A 20,515-nucleotide genomic window follows, 5' to 3' on the forward strand; every position below is an offset into this window, starting at 1 on the left:
GATTCCATATTCCTATCTGCCATCAAGAGTTGTGCTGGAGATAACCTGAACATTCCTATCTTAACTAAAAGAGCTTACATGGGGAGAGGTGGGAGTGGGGGAATCGTCCTAAATCTCATGTATGTTTTGATAAAGTACTATTTTTGTTTTTAATTTAAAGCATCAACTATCCCGCTGATCAGTCTAAAAGGACTCCAGTTCTACCACCTCAAACCAGTGGCTGGAGGAGGTTTCGAACTTGATGAAGGTGAATCAGCTGAAGCTTAATCCAGACAAGGCAGAAATGCTGTGAACAGGATCACCTGGACAGAAACATACAGAGGCTGGATGAAGGGCATGCCTCCTCTTGAAGGACCAAGTGAGCAGTATGGCAGATTGCAGGATTTAAGTCTGGGGAAGCTTAACTGATTACAGCAGATGGATACACATATGAACGGTTTTGTACCACAGATCAGAAAATGTGGATCTTGACTTAAATCATGCATGCATCAATTATATCCAGATTAGGCTTCTGCACTTTTCCCTCCACAGGACTGCACTGGAAAACAATTCACAAGCTGTTCAGTTATTTTTGGAACTAAATACTGGTATAGTATCAATACTATACTATTTGCATCAGATTCTGATCCAGTTCAAAGAGTTGATAAACTAAAATCCTAAACTCTTTAAAAGTCACTACAGCCATATGAACCTGCACTAATCTTAAAATCAGCATCAGAGGCCTTGCTGGCTAGTCAACTGCTGAGAGAAAAATTGACTGAGATAACAGACTATGGACATCACAGACAGGATATTTTTCAGTCATAGCCCGTAAAGTGTACAAGTTCTTTCAAGGGAAGAATTTTTGTTTCAAGTGACTTAACTGAGATGATTCTATTATGGCTGCTGCTGCTATCAGATTCAGGATTAATGATTTCTATTCTTAGTTTTGCATTACTGTGCACTGTTCACATTTGCTAGACTGAACAGTGCTAAATGTTTGTAAACTGTAGTTATTGTTCAATTGTTTTTGGAATGTTTGATGTCTACGCTTTGCATTTTAAATTGTGTTATATTCTGGAATTGCAATTTTACTATATTCTCTTTTGTAAGGCACCATGGAAGGACAACGTCCTTTCAGGCTATCTAAAAACCTTAGTAGAAAATAAATAAATATTAGTTTATATGACAGCATTGGTATTTCATACTGCTTCATGTATGTATGTATGTATGTATGTATGTATGCATGTATGTATATATGTATGTATTGTTTATGCTCCAAACAGTGAGTGTGGAAAACCAACCAAGAAAAAAAGAAAAGTAAGAATGGCAAGATTAACAGGGGATGTACACAGGTAGTCGTTGTTTAGCAACCGCACTTGGGACTGGCAACTCTGGTGTTAAGCAAAGCGCTCACTAAGCGAAACCGCAACTGTGCTTATGATCTTATTTCTGCTTTCTTTTCTTTTACAGACCTACAAAAGTCGTCAAAGCAAGGATTGGTGAGCAAAGTTTTCATATCTGTCGTAACTGCAGACAGTCACTAAACAAGGCAGTTGCTAAACGAGGACTACCAATATATCAACATTCAGAGTTATGCCAGAGGCTTTTTCCATGAAGTCTGAGCAAAACTATGAAAGTATATAAAAATACAAAAGTTTTGAAGCATTTATTTTTCTGTGCTTTACTGAAATAGAGGCAGTGATATTTTTTTAAAGCTCCATCAAAGGCGCCACTGCCCTCCTTTCATTTTAAATGTTAGATTCGGTCACTGCATTTTAGTGAAGGCAAAGTGACCTGCAGCATCCCTTCACCAGCAGCATTTACAGGAAGTAGAGTTAATTGCTAGGATGAATCCTTTGCCTAGTATTACATTATAAAATTTGGTGATTTTTCTTCCCTCTACCCTCCTCCTTTTGTAAACAGCTCAGGAGTTAAGAGAAGGAAACGAACAGAGAAAGCCAGAAAGCTGCCTTACACTGAATAAGAATAATGCTCTCCAAAGCCCAATATTACTGACCCTGAGTAGCAATAATTTTTCAGAGTTTTATGCAGGAATTTTTTCATCTTAATCAAGGATATGAATCTGGGACCTTTTGCATGCCAAGAAGGGCCCTCCCACTGAGATACTTATCAAATTTCATTCTCAAGGGGCATGATGAACCCAACACTTAAAATTCTAAACCAAACAAAGGAGTTAAATCCAAAGGATTTGCTTAGCACTACAGCCAAATAAAGCTGGCTTTGCATTCCATGTAGGAGATAACTATAGGAAATAAGCAACAGGGAAATTAAGAATCTCTGCCTATGTTGGTCTTGACTACTTATATCCCCAGATCATGTGGGACATTTGGGAAGCATCTTTGAACTCAGAGAAACACCTCAGGGCAATGAACTAGCAGTGACAGTGATCAAAACAGACACTCATTTGTTGGTACAGATCTATTCAAAGATGCATCACAACCTACAGGATCAACCAAAGGCAACGTGGATTTTACATGCTCTGTCACCCAAGCCAGTGAATATTATAAAGCTATTGTTTGTGACAGGAATGCTCTCATCTCTTCCCTGAATACAGATTCACCCTGAACATCAAGGTTTCACTTGATAGAAAAGGCCATCTCATCCTGTAAGTCAAGCAAGTACAGCGCTGAGAACATCAGCACGCCTGTAATGAATAAAAGACTTCACAAAACAATCCAAAAATAGGTCTGCCCACCTGGGGAGGAGAGGCATAAACGCTTTTGATGGAATGCATGGTGTAATAAAGCTTTTACAGACCTGCCCAAAATTCAGGCCATTAGTGCTAACCTGACACTGTCGGCTTCTGGTAATCAGTCATTGGAAGAGGGGGATACAATTCCCTTATTCACAAACTACAAACTTGTTTACCTATTATAAACAGTACTTTTTAATCCCTCCGACCAGGTATGTCATGAAAGAAAACAATGTTCAATAACCAATATAGCTTTTAGGGTTAAAAAGACAAAATAAACTAAAAAGAGAGAAATTCAACAGTTAATCTGGCACCATAGGGTACAATCCAGTGGTGAAATCCAAATTTTTTTACTACCAGTTATGTGGGAGTGGCTTGGTGGACGTGGTGTGGCTTGGTGGGCATGGCTTGGTGGGCGTGGCAGGGGAAGGATACTGCAAAATCTCCATTCCCACTCCACTCCAGGAGAAGGATACTGCAAAATCCCCATTCCCTCCCCACTACTGGGGGAAGGATATTGCAAAATCTCCATTCCCATCCCACTCTGGGGCCAGCCAGTGATGGTATTTTCCAGTTCTCCGAATTGCTCAAAATTTCTGCTACCGGTTCTCCAGAACCTGTCAGAACCGGCTGGATTTCACCCCGGTACAATCCAAAAGAAACTCTATTTAAGTAACTGGTAGCTGAGTGCTTGGGAGCGTCCATTTGTAATGTGTGGATCATCACTTTAGGGCAATTTATAGCAATAGCAATAGCACTTAGACTTATATACCACTTCACAATGCTTTTACAGCCCTCACTAAGCGGCTTACAGAGTCAGCATATTACCTCCAACAAACTGGGTCCTCATTTTACCAACCTCAGAAGGATGGAAGGCTGAGTCAACTTTGAGCCGGTGAGACCTGAACTACCAAACTGCTGGCAGCTGGCAGTCAGCAGAAGCAGCCTGCAGTACTGCATTTAACCACTGTGGCATCGCGGCTCTATTATGGCAATAATTAGCTGCCCAATAGTTCCCAATCTTATTTTCTAAGATGAAAAAGGTGATAGAGCAGCTAATGACAGAGAAGATACCTAAGAAGTAATCATGCAGCTCAAAAGTTAATTAGGACAAATATGGAATGGAGGGCTTATTTCTTCACATACATTATATGAAACAGCAGTAATACCCAGTAATTGAGAGTTGACTATTATAATTCTTTTTTTTTTAAGGTACAGTAGTCCTCATTTAACAACTGCCTCAGACAGTAACTGTTCACAGTTATGACTGTAGTGAAAAAGTAACTTTGCAACCAATCCTCACTGTTACAACCTTCACAGGAAACCTTTGCTTTTCAAGTAGGCAGACTCTAGCTACCCTACTCTCACCCAGGCCCTCAGGGGGGGAAAGCATCTCATATTCAACATGCCAAGCTAGGATCCACCTCCTCCCCCATCTCTCACCTCAGAGATGATGTCAAGCCACACTATATAAACCAAGAAACGAACACTCTAAGGCTAAAACTACCTTTATTACTTGTTGAATGCTGCCCAGAGTCACTTCTGGTGAGATAGGCAGTTACTAAATTTCAGTAAGTAAGTAAGTAAGTAAGTAAGTAAGTAAGTAAGTAAGTAAGTAAGTAAGTAAGTGGCTATAACAGAAACTTGCAAATCCTTCCCTCCCTCCTTTATACCCATGTGAATTAAAGGGGTTTCCACCTGAGCTGCTTATGTAAATCACCTTGTCCTGATCTCTTTTTTTTTTTTTTGCTGGAGTCCACAATTTAGTCCCACTGGATTTGCCAAACTTCCCAGCAGCAGAGCAAATGCCAATCCTTCCAAGTGCACAGTCCAGTAGAAGAGAGGGAAGACTGCAAAAAATGGCCACTACATCATATAGTCAGTTAAACGGCAGTTGCAAGACCCCCAGCCTGCTTTCACTCCTACTATCCATCTAGAGACACTTAAAGCTCCATTTCACCAATGGTCTATCTCCAGGATGCTGTTACCACTTCAGAGCAGTGCAGTCATGCCAGCCTTGTCTAGCCTGTACTATGTCATTCTCAATACTGGCCTCAAAATGGAATGGGTAGGTCAACTCCACATCTTCTTAGCTGCTTTCTCCAGCAAGATCCCACTAATCAAAAAATAGCTGGTCCACAGCACTGCTGAAATCTCCAGACCACTACTTATTCCCAGAGGGCTCTCTACAACAAGACAGCATGATACAAAATGAAACTGCAACTACATTCTATTGCTGACTGTTGCTGACATCCATCTATCTGTTGTCCAGCTGAACACATATGAAGCTTCTATCTCCACGCTGTCACCACCTTCCCCATCAATCCATACTTCACCCCAGACTGGAATTGGGCTGCTCTAGGTAAGACTCCACCAAGCCTAAACATACCAAACTTACAAAACCACTGGTATCCCAGAGTCCAACATCTCAGTGCCATATTAATAATGCTTTTTTTAGAAAATAGTGCAAGTCCTAAGAATATTCAGAAATCACTGCTAATATTGGGAGGGCAATAGAATATTGCTTTAAGGACCAAATACTGAAGATGTAAAGAACCTATAGTCCTTCATATGTTGTGGTTATCCTTAACCACTTACTATGCTAGCTATAACTGTTCTATTGATACCAGAAGACTAATGCAAGAGAGAGGCAGGAAGTATTCCAAATCTTTCTTTTTTGCAATGCATGGGTTTATCTCTCTGTTAAAACTTGTCACCTCTATAGGAAGTGATTGGTGGTTGTTTTCATCCTAGTAACTGTTGCCAAACAGCCACTTTGTGCAGGGTTAAGGCACCAGGCTGAAAACTAGGAGACTGGGAGTTTTAGTGCCTAAAATTGATTTTCAAATGGTCCAGGTAGTCCTCGATTTACGACCACAATTGAAACTGGAATTTCCATTGTAAAAAATTGCAATCATAAGTCCTCACATGATGGATCCAATTTTACAGTTATTTTTACCACATGAATGAAGGTGAATATATATGTCCCAGGATAATTTTGCAGGATCCAATCTGAGTTGTTCACTGGGACCAGAGAATTTAACAAGTCCTATCTATTTCATAATGTTGATCTATCTTTATACCAGTATGCTTTTTATACCAAAAAATATAATACTGGTCAAAATATGGAGGATAAATTTTAAAGAACAAGCTTAAGTATAAATGATTTCACAATGGAAGATTCAAGGACTGATCATACAATAATACTTAATCTGGTTTCTCCACCTTGGAGCCATCTTGTTACACAGGTAAACAAGCCCGGGGGAGGCAGAGCAGGAGGCGGCTTTTTATTTTTTGGTTTATAGGACTGTATTTCCTCTGACCTATTTTTTTTTTTTAACTAAAAATAGTCCTTCTTAGGTCACTACTGCAAATTGAATTCTGCTGCTTCATTGCCCATCTTAGTGAGCTGCCTACACACAGAGCTTAACTCATTCTCTGCTAAACAGATGTGACTCTTCCTTGGCAAAAAGCAGGCATTCAAAGGAAGCATAGTTTCAACAAAGCCCTGCTAGAATATTTCACATACACATTTATTTGGAATCTAAATTTAGATTCATAAATTCATGGATTCATAACAATTTTTTTCCACAGAATCATAGAATGTAAGTGCTACAAGGGACTTTGGAAATATCTAATTCTCTGCTAAATGCAGGAATTCGATATTTTAGCATTCCCACAGACAGCTATTAAATATCTTCAGTAAAGAACAGTCCACCTTCTTTATTGATATAAGACTCTTACAGTTATGAAAATATTCCTGATTCTAACCAAAATCTACTTTTCTGTAATTTAAACACATTGTCCCTCCCTTGTCTTCTCGAACAGCTAGTGTATGAACAATTCTGCATTGTCTTCCACATGGCAGCCTTTCAGGCATTTTAGAACAATAATCACATCTCCCTATTATTTTTCATTTCCAGGCTAAACAACACACTATCAACTATTCGACTAAGCTTTTCCTTCCAGGCCTTTTATCATCTGGGTTGCTCTTCATTGGACAATCTCCTTCCTAAAATGCAACCAAACTGGACGAAATATACAAAGTGTGGTTTGACCACCATGGAGAAGAATAGAAATAGAAATAAAAATAATAGGAATAGAAATAATAGGAATAGGAATAGGAATAGGAATAGGAATAGGAATAGGAATAGGAATAGGAATAGGAATAGGAATAGGAATAGGAATAGGAATAGGAATAGAAGAGAACAGGTTAGAAAGGACTTTTGGGGTCTTCTAGTCCAATCCCTCGCTTAGGCTGGAAACATTATACCATTTCAGACAAATGGTTGTCCAAACTCTTCTTAAAAACTTCCAGTATTGGAGTATTCACAACTTCTGGAGGCAAGTTATTCCACTGATAATTGTTCTAACTGTCAGGAAATTTCTCCTTAGTTCTTGGTTGCTTCTCTCCCTGATTAGTTTCCACCCATTGCTTCTTGTCCTGCCCTCAAGTGCTTTGAAGAATAGCTTAACCCCCTCTTCTTTGTGGCAACCCCTGAGATATTGGAACACTGCTATCATGTCACCCCTAGTCTTTCTTTTCATTAAACTTGACATACCCAATTCCAGCAACCGTTCTTTATATGTTTTAGCTTCCAGTCCCCTAATCATCTTTGTTGCTCTTCTCTGCACATTTTCTAGAGTCTCAACATCTTTTTTATATTGTGGCGACCAAAACTGGATGCAGTATTCCAAGTGTGGCCTTACCAAGGCATTATAAAATGGTATTAACATTTCACATGATCTTGAGTCCATCTCTCTGTTAATGCAGCCTAGAACTGCATTGGTTTTTTTGGCAGCGGCAGAGCAAGGACTTCTTCTGATCATGACACTATACTTCTACTAATGCAGAATAGAATATTTTTTTTGCAACCAGATCATACATGGTTCACGTACAGCTTGTGTTGCAGAAGACATCTGAGTTCTTTTCACATGGCTTGCTGCCCAATATGCACTCCCAATTCTTGTTCTTTCCTTCCCAAATGTAGGACCTTGCATTTGATGAAATTCATGTTGCTATTTTTACCTACTGTTTGCCAGCATCTTCCTATAGATACCGTCTTCTAAGGTATTTCCATCGACCTTACTAAAATTTTCAGAATCATATTTTCAAACCTCCCATCCAACCCACCTATAAGTATGTTGAACATCATACAGCTGTGAAAAGAATCCTGGGCACACCATTGCATACTTTCCTCCAGTCCAAATAAGAATCTTGTAATGGTATCCAAACCATATTTTTGACATGTCTGAAAAATTTTATGTGAACTCTGTTAAAGTCAAGGTACACCGTCTACCTTACAATCTCATGGTAAGTGAACTTGTCCCTCCATCAAAAAAATATCAGTTTTGTTTAGCATGATTTACCATTGATAAAGCCATGCTAATGCCTATTAAACAATACATTCTTTTCTAATAATCACTGCTTAATAATTTGGTCCAGAGTTTTGTCTGGCATCAGCATCAAGCTAATTAACCTTTAATTAACCATATTCTCTTTTTTTTTACCCTTTTTGAAGATAGGAACAACTTTTATTCTTATCCTATCCTCTGCCACTGCATCTATCTTCTATTTCTCAAAATTCATGAAAGAGGCTCAAAGTGACATCTGCAAGTTCCTTCAAAACACTTGATGCCATTGATTTGAACCATAAGCTCATTTATTGTTAGCAAAGTGCTCCTTTCCTATCTCCTTACTTGAGTTACTACTCCCTTTTTCGTCAATTTTCTCTTTAGGTCTATTTGAACACATTGATTTCAAGTCATGAACACATAATGTCTATTGAATTAAAACACTACATATACATCCTATACATGTTCTTTGTCTAACTGCAAAAAAGTGATAGTGATTATTTGATTTTAGTACAAAGCCTATTTATTAATTATGAATGAATATAAAAAAAAATAGGTTTTAGAATCTCTTTAACAACTTGTCTTCCTGCAAACATATAAGGTTGTAATTGCAATGATCATACTAGGTCAGGGGTGCCAAACTCGATTTCAGGTTAAGGTTGTGTTTGACCATGGGGGGGCAGGATGGGCGTGGCCAAGGTGGGCATGACCAGCTCGATGTCACTCATGTTGGGGGTGCCTATGGTGGCCCAAGCGCGCTGCCAGCGAAAACAGGCTCTCGAGTTCCGTTTTGGCAGTGATGGCCTCCTGCAACCCTCTGCCAGCAAAAATGGAGGTCAGGAGGGACACACGCAGCCCTCCTGAGATCCATTTTCACTGGCAGAGGCACTGTAGGCCGGTCCTTCTGTTTCCAGGGTGGCCCTGTTGGTCAGATCTAAGCACCCCGCAGGCCAGATCCAGCCCCCAGGCCTTGAGTTTGACACCCCTGTACTAGGTAGAGATAATATGATTTTGCCAGTGTATCTGGAAACAGATATGTTTTCACAAATAAGAACAGACAATTTTATACTACCTTCCTAATAAAATAGATAAGGATAATTCAGTTTATGACTATATCTAATTTGGATAGTGATTAATATCTTGATTCTGCCATGTATTTTATCAGTTGCTTCAGAAATTATGGAGGATATATTAATGGGTAAATTATGAAATATTGCTTACTGTAAATTAGGCCATGTAGATTTCAGAAATTTTGTTTATTGTGCCCAAATCGTGGTTGCCCTAAGGAAAAACAAACAATCTGCTCTTCTTGAGTTTGGGCCAGTAGAGTTCAGGACGCGCCATGTTGAACGCAGCTAAGATCACCATGTGCCAGCTATGATTTTCATAATTTATACCTGAAGATATTTTTAGTTTATGAAGACAAAACTTAAACTGTGAGGATGCCCAATCAGAAAATAATTACAAACAAGTACATTTTAAGGACAGCTTCCATTAGAGGACTGAATCCTCCCTTTCTTCCAATATATTTAGGAAGGTCAGGAACCCCTTCTTGGCAGTTTTGAGAAATTCACAAAGAGATCCAGAAACCAGGGAAGCCTCATTGCATAAATGAAATTATATAACACAACAATGTAGCTCTGAGGCAGCCTAATAATATTTATAAAAATATACATTCTAACACAACCTTCTCCACAGGGCGGGGAAGGTTGCCAGCCCAACAAAGTAGGCTAGGCTATGAAATATAAGTCATAAACATCTTTATTATAACAGCTGTAGTAACAGAATCTTGCAAATCTGAATGTGCTTTCCCATCCTTCACTTTATCCTCATGTGAACTAAGGAGGGACTTGTCTGAGATGTATTCTCAAGTTTTCTTGGCCGGGCTCAAGCTCCTCTTATCTGACCATTGCCTTGGTACCGGCTCTTCCTCGGATGGAAATTAGGAATATCACGGGGTTGTTATTGTGCGGAAAATAAAAGGAAGGTGTCAAATACCACTGGACCTGGTTTTTGTCTTTGGACAGTGGTTGAGTGATCTTGAGATAGGGGATATAGTGATTGAACCCTTGTCATGGTCAGATCACTCCCTCCTTCGAACCGCCACACCCCACCGCAGGGAGGCGGAACCGACGAGGTGGTTCCGCCCCAGGCGCCTGATGGATCCTGATAGGTTCCAGATGGAGCTTGTGCCATTTCCTGAGGTTCTGGCACACGACTCGGCTGAGGACTTAGTAGCCGCCTGGGATAGGGCAGCTGCTGGGGCTTTGGACCGAGTCGTGCCTTTGTGGCTTCTGACCCGGCGCCGGTCTCACCTGGCTCCTTGGTATACTGAGGAGCTGAGGGAGATGAAGCGCCAGAAAAGAAGCCTAGAGAGCAGTTGGAGGGCTAGTCGTTCTGAATCCGACTGGACACTGGTATGATCTCATATTAAGAATTACCTAGTGGCGATAAGAACAGAGAAGAGTAACTACTTTTCTGCTCTTATTGCGTCATCAGATAATCGCCCAGCCTGTTTAGGGTGACCCACTCCCTGCTCCATCAGGGGGCGCGGGAGGACCCCTTGGAGGGTAGAGCTGAGGACTTTGTACAATATCTGTATGACAAAATCGCTCAGATTCGGGAACAGCTGGACTCTGACTGGGTAGATCCAGGGGAGATGACAGGGGCAGGTCCTGAGAATATTACATGGGAAGAGTTTGATCCTGTGACTCCTGAAAGCGTGGACAGGATACTGAGCAGACTGAGTGCGGCCACATGTTTATTGAACCCGTGTCCCTCCTGGTTGGTGCTGGCCTCCCGGGAGGTTACACGAGGCTGGCTCCAGGGGATTATAAATGCTTCTTTGAGTGAGGGTGTCTTTCCCGCCGCCCTGAAATAAGCAGTGGTAAGGCCCCTCCTCAAGAAGCCTTCCCTGGACCCGGCTGTGTTAGCAAATTATCGTCCTGTCTCCAACCTTCGCTTTGTTGCAAAGGCTGTTGAGAGTGTGGTTGCGCGACAGCTGCTTCAGTACCTGGATGAATCGACCTATCTAGATCCGTTCCAGCGGGCTTCAGGCCCGGGTACAGCACGGAGACGGCATTGGTCGCATTGGTTGATGATCTCTGGAGGGCTCAGGACAGGGGCTGCTCCTCTGTCCTGGTCCTATTGGACCTCTCAGTGGCTTTTGATACCATCGACCATGGTATCATGCTGCACCGGTTGGAAGGGTTGGGGGTGGGGGGCACTGTTTCACGGTGGTTCTCCTCCTTTCTCTCCGACCGGTCGCAGTCTGTGTTGACAGGGGGGCAAAGGTCGATCCCGAGGCCCCTTGTATGTGGGGTCCTGCAAGGATCGGTCCTCTTGCCCCTTCTGTTCAACATTTATGTGAAGCCGCTGGGCGAGATCATCTGTGGTTTTGGGGTGAAGCATCACCAGTACACTGATGACACCCAGCTGTACATCTCCACCCCAGACCACTCCAATGATGCCCTCGAAGTGATGTCCTGGTGCCTGGAGGCCGTACGGATCTGGATGGGGAGGAACAGACTCAGGCTCAACCCATCCAAGACAAAGTGGCTGTGGTTTCCGATGTCCCGATATAGTCAGCTGGCACCATCACTGACTATTGGGGGCGAGTCGTTGGCCCCCACAGATGGGGTTCACAATTTGGGCGTCCTCCTGGACTCACGGCTGTCTTTAGAAGAGCATATGACGGCCGTGGCCGGGAGGACTTTTTATCAGGTTCACCTGATTCACCAGTTGCGTCCCTTACGCACGGTCACTCACGCCCTTGTCACCTCATGCCTGGACTACTGCAATGCTCTCTACATGGGGCTCCTCTTGAGGAGCACCCGGAGGCTCCAACTGGTCCAGAATGCGGCCGCGTGGGTGGTGATGGGAGCGACATGGCGCTCCCATGTGACCCCCCCTCCTGCGCGAGCTGTACTGGCTCCCAGTGGTCTTCCGGGTGCATTTCAAGGTTTTGGTTACCACCTTTAGAGCGCTCCATGGCTCAGGACCAGGGTACTTACGAGACCACCTTCTGCCACCAATACCCTCTCACTGACCAGTTCGCTCCTATAGAGAGGGGCTCCTCAGGGTGCCGTCGGCCAAACAATGTCAACTGGCGGCCCCCAGGAAGAGAGCCTTCTCTGTGGGGGCACCTGCCATCTGGAACGAGCTCCCCCCGGAGATACAGAGGATCCAAGATTTACACACTTTCCGCCGTGCCCTAAAAACGTTTTTATTCCAACAGACTGGTCTGGCCTAACTCTCCCTTTTAAATTGGGTTTTAAATGTTTTATATAAATTGGATGTTTTTAAATTTGTTTTTGAGCCCAAATTATTTAATCTATTTTTAATAGCTTTTAACTTTTGTATGTTATTGTATTTTTTCTTGGCTGTTCACCGTCCTGAGTCCCCCGGGAGTAGGGCGGTATATAAATATGATAAAATAAATAAATAAATAAATAAATATGTTTTGATGCCTTGAGTTGTTTGTAAAAATAATAAAGGTGGTATTCAAATAAATAAATAATTATAGTCCAAACACATTTCAAGGGTACCAATTTGGGAAAGACTCAAGTCTTGGATGTGGCTTCTCAAATACTTCTGCCCATATCAAACAATGTTGGGGGCAATATGCTGACTCTGTAAACTATTTAGAGAGACTGTAATGCACTGTGAAGTGGTATATAAGTCTCAGCGCTATTGCTATTGCTAATGTGTTTACAATATTACTGTAAACTGCCCTAGTCCAGAAAATAATCATATAATAACTTTGTTGCCATTTGAGTTGTGGAACTGTCCAGACTTCCAAACCTTAACTAAACTACCTTTTAAAACAATTAAAACAAAAGCTCTGTCACTGGCTGTGATTTTCTGTCAAAATAGCCTTTTGGGGTTATTTGGGGAAAATGTTTTAACACAGAGCTGAGAATAGAGGATCAGGTTATCAGAAAACAAAAAATGTTACATCTATATACAAAGAATTAAAAGTAACTGAAGACTTGTCCAATGGGATTCAATAGCAGGCATATTAGAACAAACTTTAAAACAAAAGGGGAAAAAAGATAATAGTTTGTGGGACAGAAGCCAGGACAGAGATGTTACATAACCATAAAAATAAGGGACCATTCCACATTAGTATTTATTATTATTATTATGTATACAAAAATGTGGAATCATAGTTCTTTAGCAGGTATTCACCTTCAAACACATTAAATTCTTCCCAAGAACTTAGGATGTCATAATATATCAGCATAGCATATGTGTGAATCCAAGCACTATGGCTTTTTATATTTGACAAATGGAAATTTTGTTAATGTGCCAATTTACTAAATGCAGTGCAAGACTTTGGCCGCCCAGCATGCCAATAACTACCACACCTTGGTGGGTTTATGTCATAACCTTTCTTTTTTTATTTTCAAACCTTGATACTTTGTGTTCTCCAATTCTTTGTTTTCTATTCTACTATGTCCTGGTATTATCCAAACTTTCTTCTTTTCAACCATAGTTAAATCTGGTATGCTATGAGCCAAGATTTTATCAGATTGTATTCAGAAATCCACAGTATTGTAACTTACTCATTTTCGATTATCTTTTCAACTCTATGTTCCCATCAATTTTTCATTATTGGCACATGATAATTCTTATAGAGGGTCCGGTGAAATCTTTTTGGTCACTGTCAATTTGTGCAATTTTCTTGTACAAGCTGAGCGTATGATCTACTGTTTCTTTGCACAATCTGCACTTTGAATCATTTGATGATTTTTTTTCAGATCTGCCCTTGACTGCATTTGTTTGAATAATTAAATAATAATTCAAATAATACAAATAAATTGAATAATTTATTATTGTTGCTGCTGTTCTTATTGTCTTCATTTTATTACAATTCACTATAGGCCACCAAACTCCCAATGACTCTGAGAAGCTTTAAAGTAAAAAAATTGCAAAAGCAAAAAATAAATTACAAGCAAACTTAAAAATAAGATATGACCAGATATATCTTGTAATACAGGCTCCCTTCACTCAACCACAAAGCCTTGGAGAACACCCAAATTTTAATAGCTTCCTGAATGTCATCAAGATACTCAAGGGATGGTGTTAACCAGGAAAGGAAAAACACAATAAAATGGTTCCTCCCACTCTCAGGCCTTGCAGCTATTCCAGAAGGATACTGTGATTGACAGTACAGAAAGCCACTGAGAGATCAAGGAACATGAGGATGAATGCACAATCTTCAGTGCATTTCCACCTCAAATAATTCACAAGTGTGGCTAATGTTAGCTCCATATAATGATCCAGCTTGAAATCTGACTGAAATGGGTCCAAATAATCTGTGTCCTTCATGATCCTTTGGAGCTAAAGCCAACCATCTTCTCAACAAACTGGTCTCAAAAGGGAAAGTAGGATGTGGATGGAAATTACCTAAAATCATTGTGTCCAATAATGGTCTCTCAATGAGGGAGCACACTACAGTGTCCTTCAAAGCTGAAGGGACAACTCCCAAAAAAGTAAATATCACTGCATGGTCTGCAGTCCCAGACAGTCTGGACCAATGAAGAGGGACCTGGATCTAACAAAGAGATGGCTGAACATAGAGTCTGGAAGAAGACTTGTTCTAACTGCCTATGTCATTATAGATTGCCTAGATTTCTCATTATGCTTTTCCCACTTCTTCCAACTAATCAAATCGGATGTCAAAATATTTAGTAGATGAATTACCATCATGAATTTGAGAGATTCCCTACTTGAAATACGGAATAAAATGATATTAACAATATTAACAATAATTTACTATTATTTTCTACTACAATATGAACTGTTGAAAATCATCTCGAGATACATCAATTGTTAGATTGTATTCTAATAACTTTTCAAGGGGGAGAGGGGAAGCAGAGAAACAGAATTACAGTCCAGGCTTATAACCATTTTTTCATTCATTCCTTTTAATTTTAACTTATTTTTGTTCAAGATCAATTCAGCATTTGTCAAGGTGAATTAGAGCATGCTGTAAGTTCAAATGTTTCATTTGTCCACAGGCCACTAGTTCTTTTTAATGTCATCAGCCCTATAGTATCCCAGCTATATTTGGACCTTATAAAAGTCCATTTATTTCCATTTTCAAAGAATTGTTTTCTAAAAGAAACCTGGTACAGTACAGAAACAGATTATATTTTTGGAGATTGTAGATCCATTTGAACTTTTCTATCTCACATGGTTAGTAGAGAAGCAAAAAACCAAAACAGGACTAGCAGAATATCCAGAAAAAGAATGGCTAAAAATCTTATGTGTAGACCAGGATGAGACTAGTTGGACTAGAGTGGTTAGGGATCATGCTTACCATACACATATTTTATCCACACACACACACACACACACACACACACACACACACACAGCAATTCTTCTTAATCCAGGAACAACTTTTCCTGAAAAGCTTTCTGATATGATTATTTATAGGACAGAAAGCCTCTGGAGAAGAGCCAGTACTTGTCTGAGCTTGCATGGCATTTTTATAGAGGAAGAGCTTGAACTCCTATCACTTCATCATTCATTTTGAAAAGTAAATTAGAATTCTGATAAACACGAGCTGTTCTTTGTGCCTAGTAGCAACTGTCCCACCAGGGATCTGTCAGAAGCAAAACACCCACAAAGCAGGATTTGTGACAAAATTTGTTTATACTTCTGTCTCAGAAAAAAATGCCATTGATATTCCTCTAGTCACTAAGAGGGCTGAACAACATGATATTTGCTATATAATTAAAAGAGGTGCCTCAACCAGATAGTGTCCTGTTCTGCTTTATATTATGAAATATAGAAGCAGCTTAAACTTTACTTCCAACCACTTTCTACAAAATCTCTCCCCAAAGGTTTAAACACATAAAATTTGAAAAAGATAAACCTCAGCTGGTGACGATAGAGGTTTTGTCTTTTAAAATCCTGTGTGGAAAATTTATCAAACCAAATGGGAAGAGAAGCAGCCTTCTGTCTGCTCATGGTGGCTATCATCTGTTTATATTACCACAAACTGTAATTAAAAGGGTAACTATGCACTACACTTTTCACCTCACGTTAAGTCATCATGTAGGTTGCTTGTCCTTTGCTTAGTGTGATTTGCAAACAACTTCATGAATAAACTATAATTAGTTTAGGGCAATTTAAGCCCACCACTTGGACTCCTGTTGTTTTCTTATTGATTGTATGACTATATATGATATGCAACACATGAAGACATTGTTTGTAATTTCCTCAATTTTAAAAAAAAAACTATTTTGCCACACCCAAGTTCAATTCTATAAAGATGCAAGACAACTACAGTTCAAAAGATTTCCTTTAACACCAGTCCCAATTATTGGAGGAATTACTGTAAGAAATCCTTGTATTCTGAGGTTTGAAGTCTATACTTCTCGAAGTCGTTAAGTTTCAGAAACGGTTATTTAGAATGTTCAACATTTCATTCTTAATCCTTAAATTGATTATGCACTTAATCACTGATCAGTATTTTCACCACACCAAGCAATTGTTTCCTTACCTTCACTGCCCATGTCAGAATAGCTAGATTCATGCAAGATGTGAAGGCAGCATCAAATAAATTTAAGGATGTTCTCTGAACCCAGTAAAGTAGTCTGAATGTATCCATTGGGTTCAGACAAATCTAAAATTCATCTGAATTTAGCTTTGTGACCTCAACTGTTCTGGCAAATCAGCTTTCTCAGATACCCTGAGAAGCAGAGTTATTAGAACATAGACAGCTTTTCTCCATCCCACTTTTATGTTATATATGTTTTTAAATAAGCTTCTATATAAGGATCTCAACTTTCCAGGATAGGTGAACATAGGGAAGCCCTGTATAACAGGGCAAAGCCCTCTATAACAGGGCAAATCTATCATGATTAACCTTCTCAGCAATTTCCATCAACATCAGAAAATTTGATTCAAGTAACAGAATAACAGAATAACATAGTTGGAAGGGACCCAGAAGGTCTTCTAGTCCAACTCCTTGTTCAAGCAAGAGACCCTATACCAGTGATGGGTAACCTTTTCCGGACCGAGTGCCCAAAGCGTGCACGTGAACCTCCAAAATGCAATGCCTGCATGCCCCCCACATACGGCCCGCCCCCACATGCATCCATGCCCCCCCCCGCAAATGCCCCGCGCATGCGTGGCAGAGACCCAAAGACCAGCTGGCCAGCGGGAGGCGCACATGCATGCGCAGCAAAGCTGAACTGGGGCAATGGCTCACGTGCCATCAGAGAGGGCGCTGCATGCCACCTTTGGCACGCGTGCCATAGGTTCAACATCACGGCCCTATACCATTCTGGACAGTAAAATCACCCCACTCATAAATTATGGACAGTACAAAATGTTTATTATGGAGGGAAAAGCTGTAAAAAGGCTATCTCTTATAATTACCTGACAGTGATACATTGTCATTGTTCAGCCACTGATATATTGGATTGGATATAATAATGATTGAAAGTCAGAGCTTGCTGGGCGTTTTAAAATATCTGAGTAATGTCTGCATATACATTTGGTTTATTTTAATTTTTCCTTTCAGTAAACAAATACATATGTAAATTCTGATAGTTAGATCTTCCTGAACAAGAAACATGTTAATACCTCCTAACTTGTTTATAGGAGGCCAGCATATTGAATGACTTGGCTGATATATAAATTCCAAGGCTTTGTAAGATTATTGTTGCAAGATATTGTTGCAAGATTCTAAGCTGTTCCAAGTAAAACTGCATTCCATTAATATAGAATGCTATGCTTATCAGTGCCTAGATAAAACTATTTTTTCATCTGTTTAACTTATAGTTCAATATCTCTCAATCTCTTTTTTTATGATAATCTAATAAACCATAAACTCTTACATTCTTAAAAGCAAAATTATTATGTGACTAGTAAAGCTTCCCTCTGTGAGAGTATGAAAGCAGAGTAAGTATAAAAATAGTTTATTGTTAGATCCTGCATCTACATAAAATACATTAATTTTAAAACATGCCTTTTCATTGTAAACTGTACTTGGCAAAAATTCCAAAGATTTTGTTGATTATATTGTTGATTCACTACAAAGCAATGAGACTATGCAAATATCCTTTTTTTTTCTCTAGAGAATTTCTTTTCTTTTAATTATTGCAGTTAGCAAACGTACGGTAAATATTAATTATGCATATTTATATTTGTTAAAATCTGCTTATCAGCTAAGATCCCCTGTATCTATATCAATCCTTCCTGACATAATTCCCTGCTAGCTATGTTTTATTTTGTACTGATATTTTTCACCTATTTTATTATACTTCTGTTTTGCTTGGTTTTCACTTGCAGAATAAATTTGGCTGCTGCCTAAATTAGAATGTATTATTATAATACCACTGAACAAGGATTTTGACAATAAACAACTGAATCGTTATGTCTACCTCTTACTCAAGCATATAAATCTTGATGGAGCAGTGATATAAATGCTAGACCTAAGGAATAATGTTTGGTTGTTAGGAAGAATTCCTGCTAAGTACCCTTTAAGCAAACTATGGATATGATTAGGACAGCTAGGAGAAAGAAGGAGTTGTTAACATGCTGCCATGCTGATCTTTCAGGAAGCTCATACAATGTAGTCTTAGTCAAGGCAGAATTTATCATGTATAATTGATAAAAGTAATACAAGGACATGCTGTGCTTCCTTGCTGTACACAAATGCTCTGTGCTGGGTGAAAAGATCTTGCTACTAATAGAGCATTAAGTGGGAAATCACTGCGACCGCAGGCACTGGAAACAACAGGTTTTTGTCTGTATGTGAGAAATTATTAATTGTATTATTTGAGATTTGTAGCCCAAGGCTTTGCTGGAGTTAGAATTTCACCAACAATTCCAATTACTTCTGTTGAGGACATGATGTGCTGAACATCCTTGAGATGATGTTGCCTCAGAAATCAATGTCCAAAAGGCAAATTCTGGCCACTTTCAATCTCTCCAGAAAAAGGAGAGATCATGAGATTGCACATACGCACTCTGGACAGCTGCTCCTTGTAAGTGGATTACAGAAACCAAAGTTTTTGTGATGAACTCATGATTGAAGCGGCTGAGAGTCAAGGGAGTTCCATCAAACTCATAGCCATTAACATAGTAGTATATATGGACAAAAAGCTTAGTTGAGCCTCATTTCTTTATCACTTTTGGAATTATATTTTAATTGCATTTCAACTATTAAGGACCTCATGAATGAAGGCAAATATACATGTCCCAAGATAATGTTGCAAGATCGAATCTGGGTTGGTCACCGGACCAGAAGTTTACTCTTCAAAGCTTTCAGACTTGTGCTGGAGCCCATCTTCAAAAAAATTCTCTCTACTGGGCTATTCTGTGAAGTGTATTTATGTGGTGACTTCCTATTGGTTGATTGGTATGTTAATGGCTGGCAATTGGCTATGGTTTCCTTGTGCTGCCAAGCCCATAGCTCCTAAGTACCTGATAAGTTGATGGTAAATCAGCACTTGTGTTTGTTGACAGAATTAAGAACCTATTAAGAACCTTTACAATGTTGAGTTTCCTTCAATCCTTGAATAAAGAAGCACTAAGGACAAGATTAAGGCTTTAAAAGGAGGAGATAAACAATAAAAGGATGATTAGAATCTTGATTTCAGAAAGTTATTAACAGATTAAGGGTCCAGAGAGATTTGAAAACATTTTGAAATTAATTATAAGAAACCTTTCCATGGGAAAATGTGGCTTAGAAAAGAACAAAAAAAGATAGGAGTTTAAAGGTTTGACACTAGAAGGATTATAAAAACACTAGACACTAGATTATAAATAAAAACACATTTAAATTCAAATCACTAATACAGAATGCAGCAAAACATTTTAATTCTGGATGAATTCAAGAATATTTGGGAAGAATGGATTCAGAAGGAGCCTGGTTTAGCTCAACAGACAGAAGCACTGTAATTTAACATCAGCTGTCTGCAATTAAAGTAAGATCGAATCTCGCCAGGCTCAAGGTTGACTCAGCCTTCCATCCTTTCTAAGGTAGGTAAATTGAGGACCCAGTTTGTGGGGGCAATAAGCTGACTTTGTATAAATATACAAAAGTATGAAGGCTATTGCTTAACGCACTGTAAGCCGCCCTGAGTCTCCGGAGAAGGGCGGCATATAAATCAAAAAAAAGAAGTTAATCTTAAAATTGTCTGTTATGGAAAAACAGGATTTAAATGAGGTTATTAAAGAGGAACAAATTTTACTGGATAACACCCAGACTGAGGTGAATTCAAACCTGGATTTACCGTATTTTCCGGCGTATAAAACGACTTTTTAACACATGAAAATCTTCTCAAAAGTCGGGGGTCGTCTTATACACCGGGTGTCATTCTCCTGTAACCAGGCAGACCAGCCCGAAAGGCTCTGACGAGCCTTAAATGGCTCTGGCGATCCCAGCTCTGAGGATCCCAGCTCTGACAATCCCAGCTGAGTTCCCTGCAACTCAGC

At 39.7% G+C, this 20,515-nt stretch overlaps 2 protein-coding genes across 5 annotated transcripts in view; one reads left to right on the top strand and one right to left on the bottom strand.

Moving 5' to 3' along the window:
• The window catches only part of KCNC1 (potassium voltage-gated channel subfamily C member 1), a 188,431-nt gene extending 187,268 nt beyond the window's left edge, over window positions 1–1,163 (top strand). The window contains exon 3 of the mRNA XM_034416951.3: window positions 161–1,163. Coding sequence (XP_034272842.1) covers window positions 161–267 — 107 coding nt within the window. The 3' untranslated portion in view covers window positions 268–1,163. The remainder of the gene's footprint in view (window positions 1–160) is intronic.
• Window positions 1–20,515, bottom strand: part of SERGEF (secretion regulating guanine nucleotide exchange factor) — a 100,047-nt gene that overhangs the window by 36,411 nt on the left and 43,121 nt on the right. The window contains exon 11 of one of the 4 annotated variants that reach the window (XM_034416955.3): window positions 17,384–19,625. The exons of the other annotated variants lie outside the window; for them this stretch is intronic. Within the exon in view, the coding sequence (XP_034272846.2) occupies window positions 19,567–19,625 (59 nt within the window). The 3' untranslated portion in view covers window positions 17,384–19,566. Of the gene's footprint in view, window positions 1–17,383; window positions 19,626–20,515 lie in introns of those variants that run through there. 4 annotated transcript variants of the gene reach the window in all.

This window comes from Pantherophis guttatus, chromosome 1, assembly GCF_059756535.1.
Source record: "Pantherophis guttatus breed Tessera chromosome 1, ASM5975653v1, whole genome shotgun sequence".
In the NCBI taxonomy this organism is placed as follows: domain Eukaryota; kingdom Metazoa; phylum Chordata; class Lepidosauria; order Squamata; family Colubridae; genus Pantherophis; species Pantherophis guttatus.